The sequence below is a fragment of the Salmo salar genome, chromosome ssa09 (genome assembly GCF_905237065.1).
Source record: "Salmo salar chromosome ssa09, Ssal_v3.1, whole genome shotgun sequence".
NCBI lineage: Eukaryota > Metazoa > Chordata > Actinopteri > Salmoniformes > Salmonidae > Salmo > Salmo salar.
The window spans coordinates 107,596,185-107,617,774 of record NC_059450.1 but is presented as its reverse complement, the minus strand read 5'-3'; the positions used below and the strand labels follow the sequence as shown (position 1 = coordinate 107,617,774).

General features: G+C 44.3%; 2 protein-coding genes across 6 annotated transcripts; both read right to left on the bottom strand.

Moving 5' to 3' along the window:
* Positions 1–6,004: 6,004 nt before the first annotated feature.
* On the bottom strand, positions 6,005–11,065 carry glod5 (glyoxalase domain containing 5). Of its 2 annotated transcripts, NM_001141494.1 has the most exons (5): positions 10,810–11,065; positions 10,587–10,650; positions 9,992–10,180; positions 8,771–8,926; positions 8,063–8,612 (listed from the first exon to the last, which is right to left on the bottom strand). In NM_001141494.1, the coding sequence occupies exons 2-5, from the start codon at positions 10,644–10,646 to the stop codon at positions 8,478–8,480; spliced, it is 540 nt and encodes a 179-aa protein (NP_001134966.1). In that variant the 5' UTR covers positions 10,647–10,650; positions 10,810–11,065; the 3' UTR covers positions 8,063–8,477. The 2 variants fall into 2 exon arrangements, with proteins under 2 accessions (XP_014068839.1, NP_001134966.1); XM_014213364.2 differs by having other exon boundaries at positions 6,005–8,612; positions 10,587–10,870.
* A 1,080-nt stretch (positions 11,066–12,145) lies between these two features.
* On the bottom strand, positions 12,146–18,650 carry rlim (ring finger protein, LIM domain interacting). 4 transcript variants are annotated; one of them, XM_014213367.2, is made up of 4 exons: positions 18,496–18,650; positions 16,740–16,972; positions 15,770–15,895; positions 12,146–15,626 (listed from the first exon to the last, which is right to left on the bottom strand). In XM_014213367.2, the coding sequence occupies exons 2-4, from the start codon at positions 16,906–16,908 to the stop codon at positions 13,786–13,788; spliced, it is 2,136 nt and encodes a 711-aa protein (XP_014068842.1). In that variant the 5' UTR covers positions 16,909–16,972; positions 18,496–18,650; the 3' UTR covers positions 12,146–13,785. The 4 variants fall into 4 exon arrangements, with proteins under 4 accessions (XP_014068842.1, XP_014068841.1, XP_014068844.1 ...); XM_014213366.2 differs by having other exon boundaries at positions 16,740–16,975; positions 18,496–18,649; XM_014213369.2 differs by having other exon boundaries at positions 15,770–15,880; positions 16,740–16,975; positions 18,496–18,649.
* Between the last annotated feature and the right edge of the window lie 2,940 nt (positions 18,651–21,590).

Sequence of the window (21,590 nt, the reverse complement as noted above, 5' to 3'; positions counted from 1 at the left end):
CCATCCGATGAAACCCTCGGACAGGGCCAAACAGGTAGGATATAACCCCACCCACTTTGCCAAAGCACAGCCTCCACACTACTGGAGGGATATCTCCAACCACCAACATACCATCCCGGGACAAGGCCGAGTATAGCCCACAAAGATCTCCGCTACGGCACAGCCCAAGGGGGGCACCAACCCAGACAAGAAGACCACGTCAGTGACTCAACCCACTCATGTGACGCACCCCTCCCAGGGACGGCATGGAAGAACACCAGTAAGCCAGTGACTCAGCCCCCGTAATAGGGGTAGAGGCAGAGAATCCCAGTGGAAAGAGGGGAAACCGGCCAGGCAGAGACAGCAAGGGCGGTTCGTTGCTCCAGCCTTTCCGTTCACCTTCACACCCCTGGGCCAGACTACACTTAATCATAGGACCTACTGAAGAGATATGTCTTCAGTAAAGACTTAAAGGTTGAGACTGAGTCTGCGTCTCTCACATGGGTAGGCAGACTATTCCATAAAAATGGAGCTCTATAGGAGAAAGCCCAGCCTCCAGCTGTATGTTTAGAAATTCTAGGAACAGGCCCGCGTCTTGTGACCGTAGCGTCCGTGTAGGTATGTACGGCAGGACCAAATCGGAAAGATAGGTAGGAGCAAGCCCATGTAATGCTTTGTAGGTTAGCAGTAAAACCTTGAAATCAGCCCTTGCCTTAACAGGAAGCCAGTGTAGGGAGGCTAGCACTGGAGTAATATGATCAAATTTTTTGGTTCTAGTCAGGATTCTAGCAGCCATATTTAGCACTAACTGAAGTTTATTTGGTGCTTTATCCGGGTAGCCGGAAAGTAGAGCATTGCAGTAGTCCAACCTAGAAGTAACAAAGGCATGGATTAATTTTTCTGCGTCATTTTTGGACAGAAAGTTTCTGATTTTTGCAATGTTACGTAGATGGAAAAAAGCTGTCCTTGAAACAGTCTTGATATGTTCTTCAAAAGAGAGATCAGGGTCCAGAGTAACGCCGAGGTCCTTCACAGTTTTATTTGAGACGACTGTACAACCATCCAGATTAATTGTCAGATTCCACAGAAGATCTCTTTGTTTCTTGGGACCTAGAACAAGCATCTCTGTTTTGTCCGAGTTTAAGAGTAGAAAGTTTGCAGCCATCCACTTCCTTATGTCTAAGACACAGGCTTCTAGCGAGGGCAATTTTGGGGCTTCACCATGTTTCATTGAAATGTACAGCTGTGTGTCATCCGCATATCAGTGAAATTTAACATTATGTTTTCGAATGACATCCCCAAGAGGTAAAATATATAGTGAAAACAATAGTGGTCCTAAAACGTAACCTTGAGGAACACCGAAATTTACAGTTGATTTGTCAGAGGACAAACCATTCACAGAGACAAACTGATATCTTTCCGACAGATAAGACCTAAACCAGGCCAGAACTTGTCCATGTAGACCAATTTGGGTTTCCAATCTCTCCAAAAGAATGTGGTGATCGATGGTATCAAAAGCAGCACTAAGATCTAGGAGCACGAGGACAGACGCAGAACCTCGGTCTGACATCATTAAAAGGTCATTTACCACCTTCACAAGTGCAGTCTCAGTGCTATGATGGGGTCTAAAACCAGACTGAAGCGTTTCGTGTACATTGTTTGTCTTCAGGAAGGCAGTGAGTTGCTGCGCAACAGCTTTTTCTAAAAAATGTTATACTGTACAAAAAAATAACTCTGATGCACTTAGGACAGACCTGAGGGTTTCCCATATACTGTACAGAACAATAACCCTGATGCACAGACGAAAGACCTGAGGGTTTCCCATATATTGTACAGAACAATAACCCTGATACACAGAGGAAAGACCTGAGGGTTTCCCATATACTGTACAGAACAATAACCCATATGCACAGAGGAAAGACCTGAGGGTTTCCCATATACCGTACAGAACAATAACCCTGATGCACAGAGGAAAGACCTGAGGGTTTCCCATATACTGTACAGAACAATAACCCTGATCCTCTATGTTCCTGTTAATGTCATCTGATCCTGATCCTCTATGTTCCTGTTACTTTCTATATCTCCATCTGGGACTAGTGACGAAGTAGAATTTTCCTTGCAGAGCTCAGGTATTTGTATTTATTATGGATCCCCATTAGTTCCTGCCATGTTAGAAGCAACTCTTCCTGGGGTTTATTATGGATCCCCATTAGTTCCTGCCAAGGCAGCTGCAACTCTTCCTGGGGTTTATTATGGATCCCCATTAGTTCCTGCCAAGGCAGCAGCTACTCTTCCTGTGGTTTATTATGGGTCCCCAGTTGTTCCTGCCAAGGCAGCTGCAACTCTTCCTGGGGTTTATTATGGATCCCCATTAGTTCCTGCCAAGGCAGCTGCAACTCTTCCTGGGGTTTATTATGGATCCCCATTAGTTCCTTTCAAGGCAGCAGCTACTCTTCCTGGGGTTTATTATGGATCCCCATTAGTTCCTGCCAAGGCAGCAGCTACTCTTCCTGGGGTTTATTATGGATCCCCATTAGTTCCTGCCAAGGTAGCAGCTACTCTTTCTGGGGTTTATTATGGATCCTCATTGGATCCTGCCAAGGCAGCAGGGCTCCCGAGTGGCGCAGCGGTCTAAGGCACTGCATCTCAGTGCTAGAGGCATCACTCCAGACACCCGGGTTTAATCCAGGCTGTATCACAAACGGCCGTGATTGGATGTCCCATAGGGTGGTGCACAACTGGCCCAGCATCGTACTGGTTTGGCCAGTGTAGGCCGTCATTGTAAATAACAATTTGTTCTTCACGGACTTGCCTAGTTAAACAAAGTTTTTTTAAATTATTAAATCAGCTGCTCTTCCTGGGGTTAGGCAAACACAAGACACAGACAGACAGACAGACAGACAGACAGTCAGGGACAGACAAACATGGACAGACAGACAGACAGACAGACAGACAGACAGACAGACAGACAGACAGACAGACAGACAGACAGACAGACAGACACAAGACACAGACAGACAGACAGACAGACAGACAGACAGACAGACAGACAGACAGACAGACAGACAGACAGACAGACAGACAGGCAAACACAAGACACAGACAGACAGACAGACAGTCAGGGACAGACAGACAGACAGACAGACAGACAGACAGACAGACAGACAGACAGACAGACAGACAGACAGACAGACAGACAGACAGACAGACAGACAGACAGGCAAACACAAGACACAGACAGACAGACAGGCAAACACAAGACACAGACAGACAGACAGACAGACAGGCAAACACAAGACACAGACAGACAGACAGACAGACAGACAGACAGACAGACAGACAGACAGACAGACAGACAGACAGACAGACAGACAGACAGACAGACAGACAGACAGACAGACAGACAGACAGACAGACAGACAGTGTGGAGTTTCAAGGAGAGGACAGTGTCTTGGGATTTAATTCCATCCTGGTTTCTGTCACTCCTAATTGGTATTTGGTATTATATTAGGATCCTCATTAGCTGTTGTAAAAGCAGCAGCCACTCTTCCTGGGGTCCACATGAAACATGAAACATAATACAGAATGACATAATACAGAACATCATTAGACAAGAACAGCTCAAGGCCAGAACTACATAAAATAAAAAGTAAAGCCCACGTAGCCTACATATCACTACATACACACAAACTATCTAGGTCCAATAGGGGAGAGGCGTTGTGCCGTGAGGTGTTGCTTTATCTGTTTTTTGAAACCACGTTTGCTGTTTATTTGAGCAATATGAGACGAAAGGAAGTTCCATGCAATAAAGGGCTCTATATAATACTGTACGCTTTGTTGAATTTGTTCTGGATTTGGCGACTGTGAAAAGGTGGCTTCTATGGAAACACTGATGCTGTTCTTAAAGAGAACATAAAAGGACATAGTCTCATCAGACACATAAATAACAGACAACCGTAAGGATATGGGTTGTCTGTCTGTTGTAATTCCCAACTGTCTGGTTAATACGCTAAAGTTACTAAGTGACTCCTGTATGTGGTTGTGTTGTGGTTCTTACTGTTCCCAGAGGACGGAGAGGTCTGGGTTGGCCAGAAATAGCAGGCTAGAGCTAGAAAACAGCCCAATAAACATTTTGAACAGGTGTTTCCCTGTTTACCACCAGCCATCAAAGAATCATCCAAAGCCATCGACTCATCAACACATCAATAGGGCCCTGGTCAAAAGTAGTACACATCAATAGGGCCCTGGTCAAAAGTAGTACCCATCAATAGGGCCCTGGTCAAAAGTAGTACACATCAATAGGGCCCTGGTCAAAAGTAGTACACATCAATAGGGCCCTGGGTCAAAAGTAGTACACATCAATAGGGTCCTGGTCAAAAGTAGTACACATCAATAGGGCCCTGGTCAAAAGTAGTACACATCAATAGGGATGCCATTTAAGATGCTGCCTGAGATCTACAGTTGAAGTCGGAAGTTTACATACACCTTAGTCAAATACATTTAAACTCAGTTTTTCACAATTCCTGACATTTAATTCAAGTAAAAATTCCCTGTCTTAGGTCAGTGAGGATCACCACTTTATTTTTAAGAATATGAAAGGTCAGAGTAATAGTAGAGAGATTGATTTATTTCAGCTTTTATTTCTTTCATCACATTCCCAGTGGGTCAGAAGTTAACATACACTCAATTAGTATTTGGTAGCATTGCCTTTTAATTGTTTAACTTGGGTCAAACGTGTCAGGTAGCCTTCCACAAGCTTCCCACAATAAGTTGGGTGAATTTTGGCCCATTCCTCCTGACAGAGCTGGTGTAACTGAGTCAGGTTTGTAGGCCTCCTAGCTCGCACACACTTTTTCAGTTCTGCCCACACATTTTTTAGGATTGAGGTCAGGGCTTTGTGATGGCTACTCCAATACCTTGACTTTGTTGTTCTTCAGCCATTTTGCCACACTTTGGAAGTATGCTTGGGGTCATTGTCCATTTGGAAGACCCATTTGCGACCAAGCTTTAACTTCCTGACTGATGTCTTGAGATGTTGCTTCAATATATCCACATCATTTTCCTTACTCATGATGCCATCTATTTTGTGATGTGCACCAGTCCCTCCTGCTGCAAAGCACCCCCACAACATGATGCTGCCACCCCCGTGCTTCACGGTTGGGATGGTGTTCTTCCGCTTGCAAGCCTCCCCCATTTTCCTCCAAACATAACGATGGACGTTATGGCCAAACAGTTCTATTTTTGTTTCATCAGACCAGAGGACATTTCTCCAAAAAGTATGATCTTTGTCCCCATGTGCAGTTGCAAACCGGAGTCTGGCTTTTTTATGGCGGTTTTGGAGCAGTGGCTTCTTCCTTGCTGAGCGGCCTTTCAGGTTATGTCGACATAGGACTCGTTTTACTGTGGACATCGATACTTTTGTACCCGTTTCCTCCTGCATGTTCACAAGGTCCTTTGCTGTTGTTCTGGGATTGATTTGCACTTTTCGCACCAAAGTACGTTCATCTATAGGAGACAGAACGCATCTCTTTCCTGAGCGTTATGACAGCTGCGTGGTCCCATGGTGCTTATACTTGCGTCACTATTGTTTGTACAGATGAACGTGGAACCTTTAGGCGTTTGGAAATTGCTCCCAAGGATGAACAAGATTTGTAGAGGTCTACAGTTTTTTTCTGAGGTCTTGGCTGATTTCTTTTGATTTTCCCATGATGTCAAGCAAAGAGGCACTGAGTTTGAAGGTAGGCCTTGAAATACATCCACAGGTACACCTCCAGTTGACTCAAATGATGTCAATTAGCCTACCAGAAGCTTCTAAAGTCATGACATCATTTTCTGGAATTTTCCAAGATGTTTAAAGGCATAGTCAACTTAGTGTATGTAAACTTCTGACCCACTGGAATTGTGATACATGTGAATTATAAGTGAAATAATCTGTCTGTAAACAATTGTTGGAAAACTTACTTGTGTCATGTACAAAGTAGATGTCCTAACCGACTTGCCGAAACTATAGTTTGTTAACAAGAAATTAGTGGAATGGTTGAAAACAAGCTTTAATGACTCCAACTTAAGTGTATGTAAACTTCCAACTTCAACTGTAACTTAAGGAGAGAAATCAAACTAGGGAATGTCCAGAGAGTATGACCCCGATGTTTCACTTGTTGACTACCTTTGAGGAAGCACAGACGCCCATAAAACAAACTCTCTCTTCCAGTAACTCTTTTACACCAGGTGATTCCCAGATTAGCCATTATTTTACACAATGCAGGGTCTGTAAATATCACATATCCTGAACACTGAAACCAGGAACGTTGTAGCTATCTTTAAACTAGCTCTAAACCAAGTATGGAGACACAGATTAGCTTGGCAACAGTGGAAGTTACTGGAATATGGAGACACTGGAAATAATGCCTATTCCAGTTAAGGAGCAAGCCTTTCTTTGTTACCTGGTTATTAAGCGAAAACAAAACCAACATAAGGAAAAGTGATCTACAGTGCCTTCAGAAAGTATTCACACCCTTTCGACTTTTTCCACATTTTGTTGTGTTACAGCATGAATTTAAAATGGATAATATTGAGATTTTGTGCCGCTGATCTACATACAATATTCCACAATGTCAAAGTGGACATTTGTTTTTAGAAATGTTTACAAATTAATCAAATATTAAAATCTGAAATGTCTTTAGTCAATAAGTATTCAACCCCTTTGTTATGGCAAGCCTACATAAATTCACGAGACAGTAAGAACAGGAAGTTAGGACCTAAGCCTGATGGATGGGCAGTAAGAACAGGAAGTTAGGACCTAAGCCTGATGGATGGGTAGGCAGTAAGAACAGGAAGTTAGAACCTAGACCTGATGGATGGGTAGGCAGTAAGAACAGGAAGTTAGGACCTAAACCTGATGGATGGGTAGGCAGTAAGAACAGGAAGTTAGAACCTAGACCTGATGGATGGGCACTAACAGGAAGTTTGTTTCCCTCCTACAGCACCATGTCTGTCAGTGTTTTGTGTGTGTGTCAATGTGTATCGTGTTGGTTTTCCATGGATCCGTTCACAGTAATGTGAATTCCAATATGGAGAAGACAAACATCCCCCATAATGTCTTACAGTTAAATAACCAACTCTCTGAGCCTCTACACTCACACTAACATGTTAATGTAACGTGACACATTTACATAGGAACACCCCAGTTACACAGCGATGAGAACACACACACACACGCCTTTTATATAGAAGGGCTTGTTTTATGTATTGCATTCAGCCATACAGACCTTCACACAAGCAGCTAGACCAGGGGGACAGGATGTACAGAAAGCTATAATGACACTTAATTGCCATAATATTTAGTTTTTCACGTCTTCATACTATTTCAGGGCACTTTAAGTAGCTGAGGTTAGCCAGCCAAATCGACATGGAGACTTTGTTCCGGCAGGTTTTGTAGTGAGACTGCCAGATCAGGAGAATAGTTGGAGAGAAAATAGGGTGCTTCCTAAATTGCACCATATATAGTGCTCTACTTTTGATCAGTGCCCCATAAGGAGAAGGGTGCCATTTTGGACACATACTATGTCCCACGCTATATTGCACTTACCCTCTGACTGTTACATGGAACAATATTCCCTACATAGTGCACTACTGTAGACCCCAATGGACCCTGGTCAAGACTAATGACCTATATAGTTAATAGGGTGTCATTTGGGATGCATACAGTGTGTAATAAGGCCCTGGGGTTGCCTGCCTGCTGACACCATCTGACCCGTTAGTCCTGCTAGCTGAAACAACAAGCTGTAGCTACATGTCGTCAATATGAACTGAACAGCCTCTGTACCAGAGTGGACTGGCAAGAGCCATTAATAAACAGGTCTAAACAGGGCCAGCTGGAGTTAAGAGTTACAGCATTTAGTTATGATAGTATCTGTAATGCTACATTTACATCTTAAAAATTGACTTTGGTTGGTTGAATCAACGCTGACTGACCAGAAAGTTGAAGATACTCCATGTAGATACTGAATCGACGCAGACTGACCTACTGTAGATATGGTTCTGCTTCAAACAACTATTCTGCCGTTTTCATTTTTTTTTTTTTAAACGAGTAATGTCATCACCCCAAACAACAAAGGAATTGGCTAACATACAAATCTGGCTAGGCCAAAACATGACACGTAGGAACTACGTTGTTGTCCTCCTAAGGGTTACCTTAGCAATAACCCTTCAGTCTAACTACTGTTATCTTCCTGCCAAAAGACAAATAAGTTGGCTGAAGCAAAAAACACAAAATATAAGAATGCCCTTAGTCCTTTGTTGTTCTGCTGCAGTTAAGTTGTTGTTCTAAGGCTGTTGAAGGTAGATGTTTAGCTAAAGGCTGTTGAAGGTAGATGTTTAGCTAAAGGCTGTTGGTCTGTTGAAGGTAGATGTTTAGCTAAAGGCTGTTGGTCTGTTGAAGGTAGATGTTTAGCTAAAGGCTGTTGGTTGTACATGTAGTTAGAGGTTGACTTAAGGCCTCAGTCCTTTGTTGGTCGGTTATAGTTAGAGACCTCTATCAGGTTGTGGTCTGGGTCTCTGAAGTAGAGAGAGGTGATGGGTCCAACCGCGCCACTCCTCTCCACCGGACCGTCCTCTATCTCCACACCACACGCCTGCAGGTGACAAATAGATGGAGACAGTCACACAGGGACATTCAGGATATGGCAGAACAGCAACCTACTGGAAGACAGCCTGTCCATCCATATGGTTCAGGTGGAGGACTGAAACAATGTAGTAGATAACTTGGAGGTGTAGCAGCTGTGTGTGTCACCTGTAGGTGTGTAGCTACAGCAGCCAGGGGGGTGGAGGTGATGAGACAGAGGTCAGCTGATCCTGAGGTGGGTCTCAGAGCCTTGGGTTCAAACTCCTGACCCACCTGGTGCAGGTTCAACTTTTGCTGCCCAAAACACAGCGCCTTACGGTTACCCTGGGGGTAAAGAAGAAGAGAGACTGATCAAGGCTACCATCTGCTGGGGTTTTAAGAAGAATAGAGACTGCTCAAGGCTACCATCTGTTGGGGTTTTAAGAAGAGACTGCTCAAGGCTACCATCTGCTGGGGTTTTAAGAAGAGACTGCTCAAGGCTACCATCTGCTGGGGTTTTAAGAAGAGACTGCTCAAGGCTACCATCTGCTGGGGTTTTAAGAAGAGACTGCTCAAGGCTACCATCTGCTGGGGTTTTAAGAAGAATAGAGACTGCTCAAGGCTACCATCTGTTGGGGTTTTAAGAAGAGACTGCTCAAGGCTACCATCTGCTGGGGTTTTAAGAAGAGACTGCTCAAGGCTACCATCTGCTGGGGTTTTAAGAAGAGACTGCTCAAGGCTACCATCTGCTGGGGTTTTAAGAAGAGACTGCTCAAGGCTACCATCTGCTGGGGTTTTAAGAAGAGACTGCTCAAGGCTACCATCTGCTGGGGTTTTAAGAAGAGACTGCTCAAGGCTACCATCTGCTGGGGTTTTAAGAAGAGACTGCTCAAGGCTACCATCTGTTGGGGTTTTAAGAAGAGACTGCTCAAGGCTACCATCTGCTGGGGTTTTAAGAAGAGACTGCTCAAGGCTACCATCTGCTGGGGTTTTAAGAAGAGACTGCTCAAGGCTACCATCTGCTGGGGTTTTAAGAAGAGACTGCTCAAGGCTACCATCTGTTGGGGTTTTAAGAAGAGACTGCTCAAGGCTACCATCTGCTGGGGTTTTAAGAAGAGACTGCTCAAGGCTACCATCTGTTGGGGTTTTAAGAAGAGACTGCTCAAGGCTACCATCTGCTGGGGTTTTAAGAAGAGAGACTGCTCAAGGCTACCATCTGCTGGGGTTTTTCCACATGGTTACAGTCCAGTTGGAGTGTATCTATGATTTATTTAATGACCTTGTTGGCTGTTAGCGAAAACATTTTGACAACCTATGTTTTATTCAATGTAGAATAATTAATGTCTCAGTAAAAGTGATCAATAGACTAATCATTGATTATGCAGTTTGTGTTCAGTACTCAGAATGTACCTTAAAGGTGATGACCTCCATGCCCAGGACAGAGGAGTAGAAGGTGCAGGTGTCTGGAACACTCTTCACGGTCAACACCAGGTGGTCCATGTGACTCACCTGTACAGGGCCGGAGCTCTTACATCTCACCCCCACCACAGGTAGCCCCCGCACCCCCAACACAGCCAGACCACAGGACCGGGGCTGTAGCTGGGACAACATGGCCAGAGACAGGTGGGTGAATGTAGGTGTGCAAAAAAAATCATGCATGTAAAAAATATATACATTCACATGAACGTGTAGACAGCGTCCCTACGTGGTCAAATGAAGTAGTACTATGATAAATTCAATCAAGATCTGGGCTTAACTGTATTCGGATAATTACGGTAAATCGGTAAACCGAAACCACTGTAGCGGTGTCGTTTCTTAGAGTTGTAGAATTCGATATGAATTACACATTCTAAATACAAGTTAATAGCTTACAATTTAATACAGAAGTTGTACTGTAGACGACTACACATGCCCCTCGTTAGTAATAGTGTCTTCCAAAGACAAGGCACTATTCTGAAGCTCCGTTTTAGAACAGGTGACATTCGTTTTATTCTACAGGTTTTACCTGGCGGTAAATCCCTTGAAAACGCCCCAAGTGACAACCTAAAGTCCGGAGCGCCATCATTCCTCTGTAGAGTTGAAAAGAAATGGATGACATTTAATCCTTCACTTCCTTCTTATTGCCTTGACCATAATACCGTAATTGCTAGAGTATTTTGCCTACCACATTATTTTCTTTAACCTTTATTTAACTATGCAAGTCAGTTAAGAACAAACACTTATTTTACAATTACGGCCAACCCCAGCCAAATCCTCCCCTAACACGGGCGACAGCTGGGCCAATTATGCGCCGCCACTATGGGACTCCCGATCACGGCCGGTTGTGATACAACCCGAGAATCGAACCAGTGTCTGTAGTGACGCCTCTAGCACTGAGACAGTCCATTAGAACACTGCGACACTCGTGAGAAACGTTATGGAAATCTTGATGAACTTCCTTCACAACAGCTGTGCGCTGCTCGGCAAAAGCACAAGTAGAATGAACACAGAACAATGAGACAGATATTTCACCGGATCTACATACCTGAGGCATCCGTTTGGCGTTTCTGCTCACTACCAAATATGGTGCTGTGAGGAAGCCCAGTGTCCAGCAGTGGGGGAAGAGAGAACTAGATGGATTTTGGCCGACATTCTGCTAATTTTCTCGTAGATGAAACATTTGATCTCAATACAGTTTTCAAAAAATAAAATATGTAACGAACAGAGTGGACTAAGTTGTGTATAATTTACCCTTTGCCAACATTTACAAAACAATGGCATTGTTTAGGAGTGCAGAGGCAAATTGAGTTAATGCACACACTCACAATAGGCGTTCCCTAACGGAAATATGCAAATGTTAGCTAGAACGCAGCAATAGGATCTCTATCTCGTGCTTGGCTCTGCCCACTACGAGTAATTCATTCCCGTTTGAAACAACGGGCAGTGGTCTATCTTGGTTTAGCTATAAACATCTTGGGTGGGAATGCCCTGACATGCATAGGCCATATCACTGTAAATGATGCACGGCCAATGCAAATATCTGATTGACCATGCAATGCCTTTCATGCTGCATTCATAACCAAGTGGGAAGGTGGTATTTATCACGTATACAACTGGGAAAAATCCACTTAAAAGCACCCCAATATATACACAGCACCTTCAGAAAGTATTGAGACCCCTTGACTTTTTCCACATTTTGTTACGTTACAGCCTTATTCTAAAATACATTAAATTGTCCCCCCCCCTCACCAAAAGTCAAGGGGTCTGAATACTTTCCAACGGCACTGTATTTCATGATAAAGAGGGGTGCCCTTGGTGAACATACGGATATTAAACTACAGCCTGTTAAAATACAGAACTGGGCTGTGACCCAAAATGACACCCTATTCCCTTTATTATGCACTTCTTTTGACCAGAGCCCATAGAACTCCGGTCAAAGTAAGTCACTATAGGGAATAGGGAGCCATTTGGGACGCATCAAACATAGTGAAGGAGGAGGCCTTGATGAAGACAGCCAGACTAGTAGGGAAGCACTGTCAGAAAGACATACATTTCATTTACAACTGGTCATTATCAACAATAACAGAGCTTCAACCACCCAAAACTTTATTTATACAGGGAGGAGGTAATGACGGCAACCGTGAGAACACATGGAACCTATAGAATAATGTGGTGTCATCATGGCATGGAACACTCCCTCCCTCTGTCTGTGTGATCAGCCAACGTACAGCATCCTACAGTCCCACCGCTCACCAACAAACAGCGCTATCAGAATGTACAGAAAGAACCAGGCTCTAGAAAATAAAAAGCTTAACACATTTTTTAAAAAGGGAACAAGTCTTCATTTTAACTGTGAATATTCAGTCTACAATATTTTAGAAATAATAATATACAAGTTTAGAATATTACACTTCTTCAGTTTTCCCACTTTGTAGTTATTGCACTGGTGTTCCAGATATGAAGACGTCTCTTGGTGGTAGAAGTTCTAGGCCTATACACAGGACAGAAGCAGCAACCTGGCCAGGGTCTAACCTGGCCTGGGTCTAACCTGGCCTGGGTCTAACCTGGCTGGGGTCTAAATCCAGATCCTTCATGCAACACCACATGGAAGCCATAAATGTGATTCCCAAATGGCACCATTCCCTATATAGAGCAGTACTTCTGACCAGAGTCCTATGGGGAGTGCACTATATAGAGATAGGGTGGTGGAGACAGAGCCATAACGCAGCCCTCTGTTTACTTCCTGGTCATATGGTAGCAGAACCAACAGGATGTCATAGTGACAGGGTTAGGATCACTAGGAGTTGTCGTTATCATTCAGGGGCCGTATCCACAAAGTGTCCCAGAGTAGGAGTGAGGACCTACGATCAGTTGGCCCTTTCAGGTCATAATGAATAAGATTATATGGACTGATCCTAGACCCCCAATAATGGACTGATCCTAGACCCCCACTGATACTGTGATATGCTTTGTGTACACAGGCCAGGTCATAACGGAACACTGTCAGAGGGCAGAAATAGAAACAGGCCAGATCAATGCTTCATGTGATGGGCTAGAGTTAGACTACATACTAGCATCAGTTAACAGATACCTACATCCCATCTCAACGACGGTTCAACACAATTCATAATCAATAATCAGTACTATTGGTCCGATGTCCTGAATATGATGCAATACGATTCCAAATAAACTGATAGCTAAGAATTCCCAACTGAATCCGAGTCCGTCACATCTTGTTCTCCCCATTAAAGCCTGTACAACATTCTACAGTTTTAACTTAAAAACTCATTCAGCAAGCTTTGACACACTGACAGTCTGTGAGCCGTTCCAGAGTATTGATAAATGCAGTTAAGTCTTTCAGGTGGAGAGCAGGGTCAGGTGGGGACAGTGGAGTCCCATTTGGGGTAAGACAGGTAGGGGAGAGTGGGGTCTGTTAGCCAGTTGCATCTCTTTCTCACGTCTCTTCCTACAGAGTCTATGAGGACATCTCCTTCCTTCCTGTCTGTCTGTCTGTCTGTCTGTCTGTCTGTCTGTCTGTCTGTCTGTCTGTCTGTCTGTCCGTCCAAACACCGGCATGTCAGTTGGATAAAACTCACTGATGGCTTAAGAAGAAAAACATGAACAATGTAAATGGTCTGACTAGAGAAAGGCCTGCAGAACTGACACGGTGTTATATACTGGAGCTGCCAGGAGCAGCGTTGACCCCTGTCCTCCAGCTCTCCAGGTTAGACCACACTCTCCCGGTTAGCAGACACCAACACGGCCCTGCGGCAGATAGGACAGGTGGAGTTCTCAGACAGCCAGCGGTCGATACAGTGAACATGGTACTCATGAGAACAGGGCAACTTCCTCAACTTGTTCCCCTCAGCATACTCTGTGATACACACACTGCAGGTCTTCAGAGCATCACTTTCCCCAAAGTTCCTGGTGGAGAGGTTGTCGATCTGCTCCTTGGTGAGTCCTCTGGGCTGTTCCTCATCCTCATCATTCAGGAGGAAGAAGTGAGCAAGGCGGAGGAAGGGTAGTGACCCTGGTTCCTCCAAACTGATGGGGGCACGGGGCCGAGCTCGCCCCTCCCTGGTGGTGCCACCCACCCCTAAACCTATCCCTGGGGCCAGACCCAGACCAATCCCGTCCTCCCCCTCCCCCTCCTCTGTCCTTGCCTCCCCGGCTCCTCCCATACTATGCCCGCTCACTGAGACAGGAGGCTCCGCCCCCTCCGCCATGCCGGCTACTCCCCCCTCGGGAGTGTTGAGCGCCTCGGCCAGGTCGGCAGCGCCGGAGGGGTTACCAGCTCCACGGTTTGAGTCCGAGGAGTCAGAGTCTGAGTCCATGAAGTAGCTGAGCTCTCCAAAGCCGGTCATGATCTGTCGTATCATGGTCTGCAGAGCCATGGAGGTGGCCTCTCCCAACCCTGCATCACTGATCCTCCTGATGGGGATCCTGATGGTGCTGACGTACGTCCTCACACCCGCACGCTCGGACCGGGAGAAGGTCCTGCGGAATCCACCCCTCTCACTCTCGTACAGGAAGGTGTTGTTGGAGTTCTGGGAGCGTGAGCGGGTTCTGTTAGCAATGCTGTCCCTCTGGCGGTACTCACCTGGACGAACGCGACGCACCTGCAGGTCCAGCATGATGGTGGGGGGACGTCGTCCTGCTGCTCCCTCCCCGCCCGCGGCCTCTCCCTCCTGGGGTGGGGTAGTAACGGGCTCTGGGGCGTTCCCAGAACCTGTGTCAAACCCTGTTCCGGCTGACTGGGCCTCGTACTCTGCGGTGCTCTGCCGGGACAGAACATGCTGTCGAGTCCGTGAGCTTCCCTCTGCGGGTGCCTGGGTGGCAGGGCTGTGTGAGGTGGCTGCGGTGGGCACTTGGCGGGGGAGGCCGTCCAGTCGGTCCAGGGTGAGGGGGGAACGGCTCCGTGTGGTGCGAGCCCTGGTCCGGCGCTGCTCGGGGCTACGGCTGCGGGCTCGTCTCTGGCCACGTCGTGGAGGCTCCTCAGGGGGAGGGCTGGGAGGGGCGGGGGCCGGGGTGACTGGAGGGGCCTGCACCAGGGGACTGGCTGGTCTGGAGACAGGAGGGGTGGTGGTGACAGGGCTGGGTGGCTGTGGGACTACCTCTACTACTAACTCTGGGACCATCTCTACTTCTAGTTCTGGCTCAGCTTCTACTTCAGCCTCTGGCTCTGGCTCCATCTCTGCTTCTGGTTCCACTATGACAGCCAGCTCCTCCACAACTGGTTCCTCCAGCACCTCTCCTGTCTCCATGGGCGCCACCATCCCCGCCTCAGGCTGGACCTCCACCCCATTGCCAGGTGCTCTTGTTGGGGCCTCCTCCATCGCCTGCGCCTCCCCCTCCGCGCGGGCCTGTTGCTCGGCCAGGTTACGGTTAACGTTGATTTCCAGACTGAACCGGAAGTCTCCGCTGTTTGGGTTGGTCCGGCTCACCGCCCGCCACGACTGGTTGCCTCGGTGACCACTGCGGGTGGTGTTGCCTGTCCGCCTGACAGTGTTCAGCCAATCCAAGAGGGTGTCACCGTTAGAAGGGTCCTCTGGACCTTCTGCCAGTTCTAATGGAAGACAGAACATATCAACATTCTAATGGTTTGCAGTGACTGGTCATAATTTCACCATTAAGGACTCCATCTTTAAAAGTTGTCGAACTTTGAATTTCTGCTTGAATGACATAATGAAAAGTACAGAGGAGCCTTACCTCCTGTAGCTTCTCCAGTCTCACTGGTGTTGATGCTAGGCTGCTGCTGCTGCTCTGGTCCATCCTTAATCTGCTGCAACCGACTCAACAACTCCTCTGCTGTGATCTCACCTAGGAGGGATGAAACTACAACTTAGTATACAGACACTGACTAACTACATTCATTTAGTACTGTAAATACCCAAGTATTTGCCCATAAAGCTGTAGTATGTCTCCTGTTTACACTGCAACAGGACAGTACTGAGAACCACCAGACTTACCAGGACAGGCCCTGTCCTCTTACTGCTCTCCCCAGGAAAGGTGTTCCACTAGCGGATGCTCCAAACATACTGCCCACCCCACTGACCTGGATGTGGCATGATAAGAAAAACTCAAACCTGAGACAACAACCTTCGATAGCCAATCTAAAAAACTGACCGAAAACGTAATTCAACCCAGTCTGCAGTAGAGAAATAAAGCCCTAAATTAAAAAGAATGCTAAGATATCTAACTTTTTAAATGAGATAGAAAAGCAATGTCTACAATGCTCTGTTAACCCTCAGATATGTATTACAGTTACCTGGGGTTCACAGCAGGTTGTTGTCTAATGAAGTGTTACAGGTGTGTTATAGGTTTATAACAGGTGTATTAAAGGAAAGTAAGTTACCTGGGGTTCACGGCAAGTTGTTGTCTAATGAGGTGTGTTATAGGTTTATAACAGGTGTATTAAAGGAAAATAAGTTACCTGGGGTTCACGGCAGGTTGTTGTCTAATGAGGTGTGTTATAGGTTTATAACAGGTGTATTAAAGGAAAGTAAGTTACCTGGGGTTCACGGCAAGTTGTTGTCTAATGAGGTGTGTTATAGGTTTATAACAGGTGTATTAAAGGAAAATAAGTTACCTGGGGTTCACGGCAGGTTGTTGTCTAATGAGGTGTGTTACAGGTTTATAACAGGTGTTACTACAGGTGTATTAAAGGAAAGCAAGTTACCTGGGGTACCCAGCAGGTTGTTGTCTCTCATCAGCCGGTAGTCTGCCTCACTCAGGTTGTTGACAAACTGGTAGAAGGCCTCCTCCCGGTCTAGCCGGTCCCGCTGCCGCCTGCGCTGGGCCTCTGGTTGGTCACTGGCGCCCGGCTCGGAACTGTCGGAGCCCTCCATCAGGTGTCGAAGGGAGAGAAGTTGGAGATAAAACGCTGTCTATCGCTGAGTCACCACGATCCAGCTGCTATGGATAATCAATCAAATGTAATCAATCAAAATGTAATTTTACATCAGCAGTTGTCAAAATGTGCTTTTACAGTAGCCTGGCCTAGAACCCAATGAGCAAGCCAAGCAGAAGCAAGAGCTCAAGAGCCAGGAAAAAGTCCCTAGAAGGAAGAAACCTCGAGAGGAAGCAGGCTCAGAGAAGTAGGCCATCGCCATCCTCTTCTGGCTGTACCGGGTCGACAATAGAAATGCTTTGAATAGAAATCTTTGACACACTGACACAGTCAGCAGGTGGGGGATGGCCACAGACAGGTGATCTGATTCATGACATGCAGCACATTAATAAAACACACACATATTGATGTTATTGACGTGGCCGAAATGACATCAACAAATAGCAGAAAGCAGGTTAACTAGCCAGCTTATTAGCTAGTAAGTTAGCTAGCGTTCAATACACTATAGTTAATAAGGACGTTTCAGGATATCAAGGAAAATTATTCCTGGCTTGGTGTGCATCGTTTACTCTGATGCAACAATGTCACCTCCTTTAAAAGCATTATTTAACGGAGTCCCGTTTTTTTATAAAAAAATATATATAATAATCAGCAGCTAACCAGTCAGACCAAAGTCGACAAAAACAAAATGGAATCTGGCGAGCTAACCATTAGCATGCTAGCTAGCTAACAACCTTAGCATCTGGCTGAAAATGGCATCTAAAAGATGGAGAAAACAACAACTCTGTTAACTAGCTAGCTACATCTCAACATTTACCGTGGCAAAACCATAGCTAGCTAACGATATACTAACAACATTATTCTTTTATGATTTGAAGTTGTGACCATGGCACACATTTCAAGTTGACAAGACTAAATGTAGCTATCTAGTTAGCGCATGATAGACATTTGGCTGGCCAACAGACCATTTAACATTGGCTAACGAGAAACCTTTAAACTGCAGTCATTTGTGGAATTAGTTTGCTAGCTCTTTTGATGCCTTTTGTGTACGCTAAATATAGACATCCACTTACACCCACAAAATTATATGATTAAGTTATCTTCTATACACGTAACGTTATTAGCGTACAAGATGGAAGCAACTTTACGTTGTTTTTGCTGTTCATAACTGGTTAGCTAACTATTAAGGAAATGAATACCTCGAAACAATGCTAACTACCTACCTATACGACATAAGGAAGACTGACATATTGTCACCAACACGAAACTAAGCCAGTAAATCAACGCTAATCTAACCTATCTAGCTAGCTAACAAGGTCCTTTTCAATATATATAATGTTTTTCACGTTGTTACCTAGCTAACTAATTATAATCAACACCAATGAGTTAGCTAGGTGATTTAGCTAGTCAGCTAGCTAACACCTTCCGAAGCCGTTTCGCCAAAGTTAGGGAGTTAGCTAGCTGCTTGCTAAGCGCTACCTCCTAACGTTAGCTGACCGCCAGCTAGCTAACAGGTTAGCACAATTTAACAGCCCACTTTATATTTTAGTTAACAACATTTAAATATGTCATACATTCACAGTACCTGTCTTGTATTTGTGTCGTTACTCGTTATCTTGGACTTTGGTAGTTTTATTCTCAGAAATTGTGTTGAATAGTTGGGTACGGTCTCAGGATTCAATTTTCTCCATCATTGTACAGCAATCTTCCGGAAACTGGGGGAGCATGAAACGGAAGGACGGTAGTTGGTTTTTGGTCTGTACTTTGACTGCAGCGCAATGCTGTGGTGAGAGGTGTAATTGTCAAAAGCAGATAAATTATTGCATGCATTAAGGGTGTAATAATAAATGCAACATCAATATGACCAATGTAGCTACTACTACTACTACTACTACAATTAGTCTGGGTAGCCATTTGATTAGATGTTCAGGAGACTTATGGCTTGGGGATAGAAGCTGTTTAGAAGCCTCTTGGTCCTAGACTTGGCACTCCGGTACCGCTTGCCATGTGGTAGCAGAGAGAACAGTCTATGACTGGGGTGGCTGGGTTGGTTATGTAGGCTTCTTCTAACCCATCGCTTTCTACTACATATAAGAATGCGTTTAAATTATATCTTTACATAAAACATCTAAGTCTATCACAATTACAGTCATTACAATAAATGTTATACCCCTTGATCTTCTAAATAGGCCTTGTAAGTATGGAAGTATAGATTAGCCAAATTGTTTTACCTTATTAGCCAGCCCTACTGTGTTGTTTATGATTTTATTGTCTTGGAGGACTGATGTGGCTGTTGATTCGAGTTGAAAAATAATTGCTGCGCTCATGGAATGGCATGCTTTGAGCACAACTGAAAAGTGCTATTAACATGTGAAAAATGAATGTCATATGCTGCATTTGCTACAGGCCTATTGTTTACCTTTTTGTTGGTGGCACATTGATACCTTGATAATATGCAGCTGTTTAAAGTGCAAATCTACAGATGAAACAATAGCAAAACGGTTGCCCTGCCTCTGTTTCTGTAAAAAGCTGAGGGATGGGCCTGGATAAATGTAACCACTCTCAGATGAATAGACAGAGCTATGGATGCAAGGACTGACCATCCATGATATCAACATATTATTTTAAGTTATGAGGCTACACAGTGTTTGTTTACATTTACAATGTTTAAAACATTGGAGAAAAACAAGCTTATATGTTGGGTTCTCATGGAGTGTGACAGTTGAACTAAGCTCACGAGGCATTTATAAGTTATATTCTTCAACAATCAATGGATATATATAATTTATAAGTCCAAAAATGGATGTAGCAACTACAGATTGCCCCTTTAAAACCTCTACGGGATCGGTGTCCCTATACCGGGACAGTTGAACTAACGAGCACTAATGTGATTAGCATGACATTGTAACAGCAAACTTTCCAGGACATAGACATGTCTGATATGGGCAGAAAGCTTCAATTCCTGTTAATCTAACTGCACTGTCCAATTTACAGTAGCTATTACAGTGAACAAAATGACCATGCTATTGTTTGATGAGAGTGCACAACAACAAAAAAACCTTTATCACAGTAACTGGTTTGATACATTCACCTCTGAAGGTAAATAATGTAGTTACATTCAGTAATTTTGCTCTGATTTGTCATCCTGAGGGTCCCAGAGATAAAATGTAGCATAGTTTTGTTTGATAAAATCAATTTTTTATTCAAATGTAGGAACTGGGGTCTAAAGTTTGACCCCACTGCTGTCTCTGGCTCCACACCCACCCCGCCCGACCATCTACATGTGTGAAGGTTAGTGTCTTTTCTGTAGGGAAGTTAATGATCCATCAGTATGACATTCCTGGGAGTGTGTTTGAAAAATATATATTTTACCTTTATTTAACTAGGCAAGTCAGTTAAGAACAAATTCTTATTTTCAATGATGGCCTAGGAACAGTGGATATGCATATTCTTGATAGCATTTGAAAGGAAACACTTTGAAGTTTGTGGAAATGTAAAATGAATGTCTGCCTTGTTCAGGGGCAGAACGACAGATTTTTACCTTGTCAGCTCAGGGATTCAATCTTGCAACCTTTCGGTTTTTAGTCCAACGCTCTAACCACTAGGCTACCTGCCACCCCAAAATGTGTAAACTTACATTTTGTATTACCATATCATTTTTGTATGTTCTCTGTGGTTATGTACTTGAAAAGGTATCAATTGACCAATTTTGCACATTTGGGCAGACTTGATACAAAATATTGTCCAGTATTGCAATGCTTCACTGGATCTGAAACTTTGCACACACGCTGCTGCCATCTAGTGGCCAAAATCTAAATTGCGCCTAAACTGCAATATTATATTATGGCCTTTCTCTTGTATTTCAAAGATTGAAAATCCATGGTTTTTGTTTGTATTATCTTTTACCAGATCTAATGTGTTATATTCTTCTACATTAATTTCACATATCAAGAATATGCATATCCTTGCTTCAGGTCCTGAGCTACAGGCAGTTAGATTTGGGTATGTCATTTTAGGTGAAAATTGAAAAAAAAAAGTGTTCGATCCTTTAAAAAAAAAAAAATGTTTTAAGTGTGTGAGTTTGAGCATATGTCCATTAGGTCTTAGGAATTTTTTTTTATCAGAAGGAATTAGATTGAGTAATAAAAGCCCCACTTTTATTCCATGGGCTGGGATCCACACAATGCAGCTGTTGCAACAACACATTTTTCACTGGCTGTCCACTAGTTTTAAAAACAAGGATTGATAGGCAGCTTAAACTTCTTGAATTCAACCATTTTTGGGTTCAAATACATATTTAGATTTGTGAACATCCGTCCACAACAACCATAATCCATAAGGTGCAAATAGCTGAATGAACAGCAGTGTGATTCACATCAATGCGCTATGTAGATATCAGTAATAAGTGATATCCGTATCGCCCGTAGACTACACCACTGCTGTCATCCTTACCTCCAAGCGTTTATTCAAGTTGGATAATATTTGGATGCCGACAGCAGTTGCGCCATTGGAAGACATAACTTGGACTGTAAGTTATATTCTTCAACAATCAATGGATATATATAATTTATAAGTCCAAAAATGGATGTAGCAACTACAGATTGCCCCTTTAAAACCTCTACGGGATCGGTGTCCCTATACCGGGACAGTTGAACTAACGAGCACTAATGTGATTAGCAT

What these genes read in the sequence shown, in the direction of transcription:
- rlim (XM_014213367.2), bottom strand. Translation starts at nt 16,908, where the DNA reads ATGGAGGGCTCCGACAGTTCCGAGCCGGGCGCCAGTGACCAACCAGAG. An exon ending in CAACCTGCTGGGTACCCCAG is followed by an intron (nt 15,896 to 16,739) that starts GTAACTTGCTTT and finishes ACTAAGTTGTAG; the next exon opens with TTTCATCCCTCCTAGGTGAG. An exon ending in GACTGGAGAAGCTACAGGAG is followed by an intron (nt 15,627 to 15,769) that starts GTAAGGCTCCTC and finishes GTCTTCCATTAG; the next exon opens with AACTGGCAGAAGGTCCAGAG.
- glod5 (XM_014213364.2), bottom strand. Translation starts at nt 10,679, where the DNA reads ATGTCATCCATTTCTTTTCAACTCTACAGAGGAATGATGGCGCTCCGG. An exon ending in TTCAAGGGATTTACCGCCAG is followed by an intron (nt 10,181 to 10,586) that starts GTAAAACCTGTA and finishes ATGTTGTCCCAG; the next exon opens with CTACAGCCCCGGTCCTGTGG. An exon ending in TGGAGGTCATCACCTTTAAG is followed by an intron (nt 8,927 to 9,991) that starts GTACATTCTGAG and finishes CTTTACCCCCAG; the next exon opens with GGTAACCGTAAGGCGCTGTG.